The sequence below is a fragment of the Glandiceps talaboti genome, chromosome 19, assembly GCF_964340395.1.
Source record: "Glandiceps talaboti chromosome 19, keGlaTala1.1, whole genome shotgun sequence".
In the NCBI taxonomy this organism is placed as follows: domain Eukaryota; kingdom Metazoa; phylum Hemichordata; class Enteropneusta; family Spengelidae; genus Glandiceps; species Glandiceps talaboti.
The window spans coordinates 20,405,177-20,414,899 of NC_135567.1; the positions used below are offsets into that span (position 1 = coordinate 20,405,177).

General features: G+C 36.6%; 1 protein-coding gene across 1 annotated transcript; it reads right to left on the reverse strand.

Annotated features, from left to right (window-relative positions):
- Positions 1 to 358: 358 nt before the first annotated feature.
- On the reverse strand, positions 359 to 8,594 carry LOC144449934 (uncharacterized). Its single transcript, XM_078140485.1, has 4 exons — positions 8,307 to 8,594; positions 6,949 to 7,071; positions 4,129 to 5,729; positions 359 to 3,451 (listed from the first exon to the last, which is right to left on the reverse strand). Exons 1-4 carry the CDS (start codon positions 8,482 to 8,484, stop codon positions 2,855 to 2,857), a joined length of 2,499 nt encoding a protein of 832 aa, XP_077996611.1. The 5' UTR covers positions 8,485 to 8,594; the 3' UTR covers positions 359 to 2,854.
- Positions 8,595 to 9,723: the final 1,129 nt, after the last annotated feature.

Consider the following 9,723-nt stretch of genomic DNA (forward strand, 5'->3'; position numbering starts at 1 on the left):
AATTATATTAAAGTTACCATATGGATGTATGGAAGAGGATTGGGGTATTTATGTTGGATTTTTAATTTATACAACATTTTGAACATGGTTTCCTACTTGACAAATTAATATGAAACAACATTGACAAAGTCTGTATTTGTAACTCAATAAATTGCAAAAGATAAATAAAATGTGTAAAATGTTTGTTATTGTACACTCAATAATAAACTTTTTATGTATTTTGTGTTTGTTTTTGTAATGTAATGAGTTACAAACACAGACTTGATCAATGTTGTTTTACATTGATGGTTCAACTAGAAAGACATTATAGAAAATTGTTCTATAAATGAAAAATCAAAATCAAATACCAATCCTCATCAATATGATCACTGTAAACACCAATAGATTTAGTTTGTGTTTATCTTAATTCAACGAAAGCATGGTTTCCTCAGTAGTAAATATCATCACTCCCTGAATAGGGAACCTGCAAACCCACCATGTTGAATGTTGCATCATGGGAAATGTGATAATAAATACTAATCAATAAGTATTGTAAACAATATTGTTACATTGTTTGTAACCACAGATAATTAATTCATCGTGACCCTAACAATTGTGGGAGGTTAATTTTATCAGTAGCTCCAGATTAGGTATTACAATAACCACAGATAATCCCATAGTCCTTTGCGTCTGAGCATGCTCAGTCTGGATTGCAAGTTCCTGATTCATCCAACACATTTCATAAATTACATGTAAAACTGACCTAAGATACCAATAAAAGACTTTAATTCTGAAAAGAGAAAAATGACGCCAATTGACTCAGACTATATTGAATGTTACAAAATACTCTCAGGAAAAGAAATTCAGGAAAAGAAATTTAGGAAAAGAAATTCTGTTTAAATGGACACAAGCTAAGCTTATACAATTTTAGGAAGTAATGTTTGTTGTGGAATAAAATACACCTGTTGTATGCTACTCAATGAAGCATATTGTGATGTGTACACTACATAGGATTTTAATCAGATTCATGTACAGGTATGTAACGGGCACTACTCACAAAAGAACAAACAACAGTAAACGTAACAGCCAAAAAGAAATTGTGACGTGTACACTACATCAGCTTTTAATCAGATTGATGTACAGGTATGTAACAGGCACTCACAAAAGAACAAACAACAGTAAACATAACAGCCAAAAAGAAATCGTGGCATGTACACTACATCAGCTTTTAATCAGATTGATGTACAGGTTATGTAATGGGCACTCACAAAAGAACAAAAGACAGTAAACGTAACAGCCATTACTTGGTACTGACAAAACTCACACCTGGTATTTAGGGAAAATGATGATATATCTAAATATTATTTTATCATACATGTATATACTGTATATTATCATGTTGTGGAAACTATATGTACCAGAGATTACTTGCACCAGTGAGCACGCATACTGGTGATATTTGCACTGTAGTTCAATACAAAAAACATTATTGCATACCTGCATGCAAATGATATGCAAATGAGAACACTATTGCATACCTGCATGCTAATGATATGCAAATGAGAATGCGATCTTTCATTCTACATAAAAGCGTGTGATTGTAGAGTGTCATTTTTACATACACATATGAAAGAATAACAGAACCCCATGCCACGTGAGTGTAAGTGTGGTGTACTCGGGATATTTGCACGAGTGCTTGCAGTGTTTTATGCTGCACTTTCACTCTCTATGCTCGTGAAAGTATGGCCGCAAAGAACACTGCACGCACTCATGCAAATACCCAGAGTACGCCACATTTACACTCACATATCATAGGACTTTATCATATTATGCTGTCACATATATTTCAAGTATTCTCAGTTAACAAAACATGCCTTCATTGAGAAGACATAGCCCCCTACCTGGTGTGTCGCATGGCAAAGTTATTGTGCAAATTGGGAGCTATAGTGACCACATAAGGTATCCTTCCTCTTGTGCAGGTTTAATAATAACATTCCCCAACGTTGGGGGCACTGTGAAGCTATAACAAGATTGTCACTAACCCCGGCTAGACGTAGATCATCCTACCTGAGGCAGTCCCAAGACCTACCTGAGGTAGGATAGGTTTGTGTCTACACATAGGAAGGTTGCGGCGTAGATGTCGCGCGTTCCGTCCTGACAGTACATAGGACAAAGACAGGAGGGTTTCAGGAAACCTTTTGAAGGTGTCCCAAGTCAGGACGGTTTAAGGACAGGTTTGGGATGTGTTTACGTCTACACAGGCTTCGAACTATCCTTAGTCCTGCCTCAGGTAGGATTTTTAGTGCCATGTAGATGGGGCTAGTGATTGGAAAACATCCACACATTCATACATTAACAATACAGCCAAAATACAGATGTGCTTGTTTCCTGTGTTTTCTAACCAATCGGAATGAACCTTGTAAAGTGCTTCACATTCCTTAACCAATCAGAATGAACCTTATAAAGTGTTTCACATTCCTTAACCAATCAGAATGAACCTTATAAAGTGCTTCACATTCCCTAACCAATCAGAATGAACCTTATAAAGTGCTTCACATTATCTGCAATAATCATCTGATGATCTCCCTTTAGCTTTGACTCGTAGTGACAAGGCCCCTTATTTTACTTGAATTTTCCTCAGGTGTACAAAAACAAATATGTAAGGCTACTTTTAAAATGCACTGCTTACTTTATCACTGTTTACAGAGAGAGAAAGAAAATCTAGTCATGACAAAATAATAACATTTTCTACCAGTTTTATAACAATCACAAAACTCACTTTAAAAAACTGTCAAATATTGACTCAGTTATAAAAATGTCCATTTGCTACCTGTTCTTTTATAAGAACTTAAGTTTTTAAAACTCAAATATTGACTCAATTATAAAAATTCAAATCGTTATTTGAATAGTAGTCGTGATTTGCATACAATTCTGATTGGTCCATAGTCATATCACTTTGATCTCCGGTTTGTCGTATTCGGTGCATACGTTCTCTATAACGCTGTTGTTGTCGTCGTGCTTTCTCGCGATATTCTTGTTCTTCTGCAGTGGAGAGTTTCTTATTTCTTCGCAAAATACGTTTCCTTTCTGTGTCTCGTGCTCGGTATGCTCTCCATTTTTCTTCGTTCTGACGTAGTTTAGCGCGATATCTACGCATTTTTTCTGCTGCGATTTGTTTCTTTTCCTCTGGACTCAAGGAATCCTTGCTTGCTTTTGAAGCAGGTGATTTATGCAAATTTGAGGCTGCCATATCAGAGAATTCCTGCAGACCTGAGTGTGCCATACCGGGAATATTCTGCAGACTTGAGTGTGCCGTTGTAGGGAATTTTTGAAGATTAGGGTTTGTCATTATTGGAAATTTCTGTAAACTTGAGGGTGCCATGATGGGAAAATTCTGCAAACTTGAGGGTCCCATGATTGGAAATTTCGGCAGGCTTGAGGGTGCCATTATTGGAAACTTTCTTGTTGAAGTCTGAAAAAATAAAACATTTGACATGAAGAAATGGATATTAAATATTTTGAAAAACGAAAACCACTTGAAGTGAACAATATTGTCATACTTGTTATTCTAACTTATTTCTCTATTGTCATGCCATACATCCCCCCCCCATGCTCAAAAGACCCCTTAACTTACTGTTGATTTGTTGTATTCAGACCTTTACTGGTACTGATCATTATTTTTGGCATTTAGACCCTTTAACTTACCTTTGAATGATTTGGTGTACTCAGACCCTTTAACTTACCATAACATGATTTTCGTACTCAGACCCTTTAATCTACATTCAGACCATTTTATTAATAAGGAACATGCAATCCAGACTGAGCATGCTCAGACGCAAAGGACTATGGGATTATCTGTGGCTATCAGAATACCTAATCTGGAACTGCCGATAAAATAAACCTCCCACAATGGTCAGGGTAACTATGAATTGATTATTTGTGGTTACAAACAATGTATCAACATTGTTTACAATACTAGTTGATTAGTATTTATTATCTCATTTCCCATGACGCAACATTCAACATGGCGGGTTTTACAAGTTCCCTATTGCTCGACCCTTCAATTAACTTATATGCGTGCCTGACCTTTTGACCTTACTCAGACCCTTCAACTTACTGTTAATTGATTACTCAGACCCTTTAACTCACCATTAGTTGATTTCCTGTACTCAGCCCTTCTCTGTCAGCATTGACAAAAACATTGTGATGTGGGTCAGACAACGTCATCTCTGTATCTCCTTGGCAACCATTTGCGTCTGATCCCATTATCTGATGTTGTTCAACAGCCCAATATTGGGTGTTGCCTTCATCTGCTACACTGCCTCCCTCTGTCATATCATCGTCTTTTTCAACTTTTATTTTAACTTTGTTACCTCCATCATTGTCACCAGAATAATGACTTCCTAGCATTGTCTGTGAAACCACTTCCTGTTCAACATTCCCAGGATCACTGCCAAGAACACTATCCTCTTCTCTTCCGACACAAACACTGCCTGGCAAACTTTTCTGTAAATGTGCCATTTCTCTGTCAAACAATTTCATTTTTTCATTCTTACATGCTGGCAGTGCTCTCTCCTCTTCTTTTATCCGACATCTTTCCGAGTCAATGGTTCCTGTGTTCTCTCCATATCCAACATCAATTCCTTTATCATCACCATCATTTGCCATGGGAACAGTTGCTATGGGAACACTTATGGCATTATCACTTCGCATTGTTCTTTCATTTAACCACTCAATATTTTTATGAATACTTTTTCTCTTTTTATGAACTACGTCATTATCAGTATTTGATATATCTGTTTCTACTTGCTCACTTTTTTCTGTGCAGGGGACAACTTCAGTCACGTTTCTACGAGTATTCACCTTTTCTGGATCTGGATGATTGCTGTTTTCAACTCCCGCGAGACCTTCAATTGTGTTTCGACGAGCGTCAGCTTTTTCAGCGTCAACCTGTTTCCTTCTATCTGCTCTTTGTTGAACCTCTTCACTGTCACTACTTACACACACTTTGTTGCCATCAGTGTCCATATCACCGTCTCGCCAGTGTATAGTTGTGTTAGTACGCCGTGTTTGTCGCTTCACAGAGTGTTGTTTTATAGCGCCATCATCTTGTGTAGAACTTGAACTTGACTTCCTTCTACCGTCACCACTTGTCAAGTTAACTTGTCTCTTATCAACAGTACATACAAATGTCTTGTCTACAGTGGATTTTTCAACACCAGTGTTATCATCACTACGTCTTTCTCCATATGTAACGTTGGTGGCGCTATCATCGCTATCTAGCTCTTTGCCGCCCTGATCAGAATGTCTATGAGTCTGTCTATCTACACCATGGCTCTGTAAGGCAGACGGTAGACTACAATTGTTTTCTTCAAATGTGGTTCCCTCTTCCTCTAAATTATAATCCACTTCAAGATCTTCATATTGTCGATTCACATTTCTTGGTGGCAGAATTGTCCTTCGATTCTTCCTTCCTCCAGTTTCAAGACTTTGTCTGTTACGTGTCTTATGGTACTCCTGTGGATTTTTCTCTGATGTCTGGCTTGACTGCAAAATTTCGTGATGACCAATGGGATTAGCTGTACTTGGTAGGCTATTGATCATATCGCCATGACGATGACCAATCAGATGCTGATTATCTACTCTATCACCATGGCGATGGCCAATGGAGTGTGATATACTTGCAGATGACATGAGCTTCATCTTAATAATTCCATACTGACAGAGAAAGTTCAGAATTGCAGTTTTACCTACAAAAAATAAAAGTGAAGTTTTCTATTCCCAAATAAATTATGCAAATCAGAGATCAGGATAAAAAGACACCAAAATTATGATAAAACATAGAAAAATACTGACAGAAGTAATTTGCTCAATAGATGCAAATTCACTCTGCTGCGATAGACCTGTTGCCTGTCCCAAGATGCATTGCACGTCTCTCATACAATGCCATGTATTGTGTACAATTTAATTTATAATTTCTTTACCAGATTCTTCATTCATTGTTTATTTGTATTCTTACACTTAGTACTACTAAGCATTTATTACTATAACACACTGTTCCATATACTGTTCAGTGATTGGCTTAGATCTACTAAGCATTTATTACTATAACACACTGTTCCATATACTGTTCAGTGATTGGCTTAGATCTACTAAGCATTTATTACTATAACACACTGTTCCATATACTGTTCAATGATTGGCTTAGATCTACTAAGCATTTATTACTATAACACATTGTTCCATATACCGTTCAGTGATTGGCTTAGATCGTATCATGTTGAATTTGGTAGATTACACAAGTGGGTGATAGTAGTGCCTTGGTTATGTGGATATAATCACCCTGTAATCAAGACAGTGTAAGCAGTGAATGAGATGAAATGTGTAAGCTATAGACAAACTAAGATAGACACAAACTAAAACTATTGTTATTGCATTATGGTATCTTATACAAGTGGGTGATAGTAGTGCCTTGGTTATGTGGATATAATCACCTTGTAATCAAGACAGTGTAAGCAATGAATGAGATGAAATGTGCAAGCTATAGACAAACTAAGATAGACACAAACTAAAACTATTAGTATTACATTATGGCATCTTATACAAGTGGGTGACAGCTGGTTATGTGGATATAATCACTCTGTCAGTGTAAACAGTGAATGAGATGAAATGTGTAAGCTATAGACAAACTAAGATAGACACAAACTAAAACTATTGTTATTGCATTCTGTTATCTTATACAAGTGGGTGATAGTAGTGCCTTGGTTATGTGGATATAATCACCTTGTAATCAAGACAGTGTAAGCAGTGAATGAGATGAAATGTGTAAGCTATAGACAAACTAAGATAGACACAAACTATAACTATTGTTATTGCATTATGGTATCTTATACAAGTGGGTGATAGCATGGTGTTGGTAATGTGAAATATACCAAATATTAATTAAAAAAATGAAAAAAAATGACATACCTTTATCCATCAAAGTGTCCTGTTCTAACTGAGATAAAAGCTCCTGGCAGCACAGACTAAAGTAATTGCCAAGTTTGTCTACACTGTTAGTTCTCCTGGCTTCATCCCAAAGATAAGAACATTCTGGTAGAAAACAAAAAATGTTATTGTTGGCAAATAGTTATCAAAATTTACAATTTTCTGGGTTTTTTCTCAAAAAATCATGGATATGGGGAGGGGTATAGTCCTGCTTGCATACAAAATAAGTTGTCCCTCTGAGCAAAACGTGTGCACTGTCTGCAAAGAAGGACTAGGGAAGGGGGAGATGATGATGATGATGATGATGATGATGATGATGATGATGATGATGATGATGATGATGATGATGATGATGATGATGATGATGATGATGATGATGATGATGATGATGATGATGATGATGATGATGATGATGATGATGATGATGATGATGATAGTGATGGTGGTGGTGGTGGTGGTGGTGGTGGTGGTGGTGGTGGTGATGGTGGTGGTGGTCCTTTTACCCGACCCCCACCTAGCTTTTCACTACCAACCCTAAACGTTTCTTTACATATTCGAGAAAAAAACAACAAAGTGAAGTCTCACGAGAAATAGTGGATTCGGAACTGACATCAACTTAAAAAGACAATATAAAACTGTTCTTCCAATCTGTAATGGCTGTACATCTGATATGAAGAAATAAACAACACAGAGACCATTTGAAAAACAATGGAAAACCTGAACTAGACACTCACAAGGAAAAAAAATATATAATGGAATAAAATATAAAATCTACCTACCCCACCTATTCTAAAATTGAGTATAATTGGAAGCACACAATTTTTTTGGGCCTTATTGAGGCCAACAAAGACATTTTTAACTTCAAGATTATCTGTTTGAGGTGATTAGGAACCCTTGAGTGCACTGTAGACATATGGCATACAACTCTAGAATACACACATAGCTACGTGTATTTCTGTGTCACACTTTGTGTGCGGGTTGGGTTGGGTTGGGTTTCCTGCATCATCTGAGATTGGCATAATTACTGAGAACTGGACCCCTCAATACACTCACATTTTGTGTCAAAGATTTTAACAGTTAGGGCAACAAAACAAACCATTCCAGGCATTCTTTTAATATATACTATAGTCTATAGTTATATATGTAGTAGGTATATTTTACCTTTGGTTTTTAGTTCACCACCAGTGTTGAAAATAAACACACATATTAAATTTCGCAATAATTTATCACACGTTTGCACTCGTTTATTTCTTTGAAAATATTACCAATATTGAGATGTACAGTAATTTTAAGATTCAAAAATAATCATGTAAAAATTCTTTGAGAATGTCTTTTCTTACCTTGCACACTTAATACGGAATTATTTACACCAAATGCAGACTCGGATTCTGACACCGGAAACGAGTTTGTTGACATCGAGACCCCACCGCCGCCTTGAAACAATGAATCGGCATTTGTAGGGCATAGTAATTGAATATTGCGCCACAGTTCTAGTGATATACCTTCTGATGTTTCCATGGTGACTATAAGTCGTCCGTCTTACTCTAAAATCAGTAAAAATGTCATGAATTAGTGGGAGGAAACGGTCTTTTCAGTTCGCATACAGCAAGGGCAGCTGACTCACAGACTTCCTGTCTCGTCGTTAGATGGCGCACTATCATGTCGTCGAATGAAGGACACATTTACCACAGACACTTGTAACCCATCAAATGTTTCAGACTGTGATAGAGTATACACACTTACCATTGCTTGATGAGTTTGGCGATACCACACTCGCCATTGCTTGATAAGTTAGGCAATACTCGGCATACCCGCACACTTACCAGCCACTGCTTGATGAGTTAGGCAGTACTCGGCACACCACACTTGCCGTTGCTTGATGAGTTAGCCAATATTCGGCATACCCGCACACTTACCAGCCATTGCTTGATGAGTTAGTCAATACCACACTCGCCATTGCTTGGTAAGTTAGGCAATATTAAACATACGACACTTGCTATTGCTTGATAAGGTAGGCAATACTCGGCACACCACACTCGCCATTACTTGATGAGTTAGGCAATACTAAACATACCACACTTGCTATTGCTTGATAAGTTAGGCAATACTAAACATACCACACTCACCATTGCTTGATGAGTTAGGCAATACTAAACATACCACACAAGCCATTGCTTGATGAGTTAGGCAATATTAAACATACCACACTCGCCATTACTTGATGAGTTAGGCAATACTAAACATACCACACTCACCATTACTTGATGAGTTAGGCAATACTCGGCACATCACACCCGCCATTGCTTGATGAGTTAGGCAATACTCGGCACATCACACTCGCCATTGCTGGATGAGTTAGGCAATACTAAACATACTACATTGCCATTACTTGTAGTAACTCATACACAAGTTACATACTATATTGTACTTATACAAGTAGCTTGCAATTTATAACTTATATGCAAATTATATAATCATCATGCAAGTTATAATGTATATGCAAATTATATATTCATTATGCAAGTTATAACTTATATGCAAAGTATATATTCATTATGCAATTTATAACTTATATGCAAATTACATATTCATTATGCAATTTATAACTTATATGCAAAGTATATATTCATTATGCAAGTTATAATTTATATGCAAATTATATATTCATTGTGTAATTTATAACTTATATGCAAATTATATATCCATTATGCAATTCTTAACTTATATGCAAATTATACATATTCATTATGCAAGTTA

What these genes read in the sequence shown, in the direction of transcription:
- LOC144449934 (XM_078140485.1), bottom strand. Translation starts at nt 8,484, where the DNA reads ATGGAAACATCAGAAGGTATATCACTAGAACTGTGGCGCAATATTCAA. An exon ending in GGACACTTTGATGGATAAAG is followed by an intron (nt 5,730 to 6,948) that starts GTATGTCATTTT and finishes TATTTTTTGTAG; the next exon opens with GTAAAACTGCAATTCTGAAC. An exon ending in GTACAGGAAATCAACTAATG is followed by an intron (nt 3,452 to 4,128) that starts GTGAGTTAAAGG and finishes TTATTTTTTCAG; the next exon opens with ACTTCAACAAGAAAGTTTCC.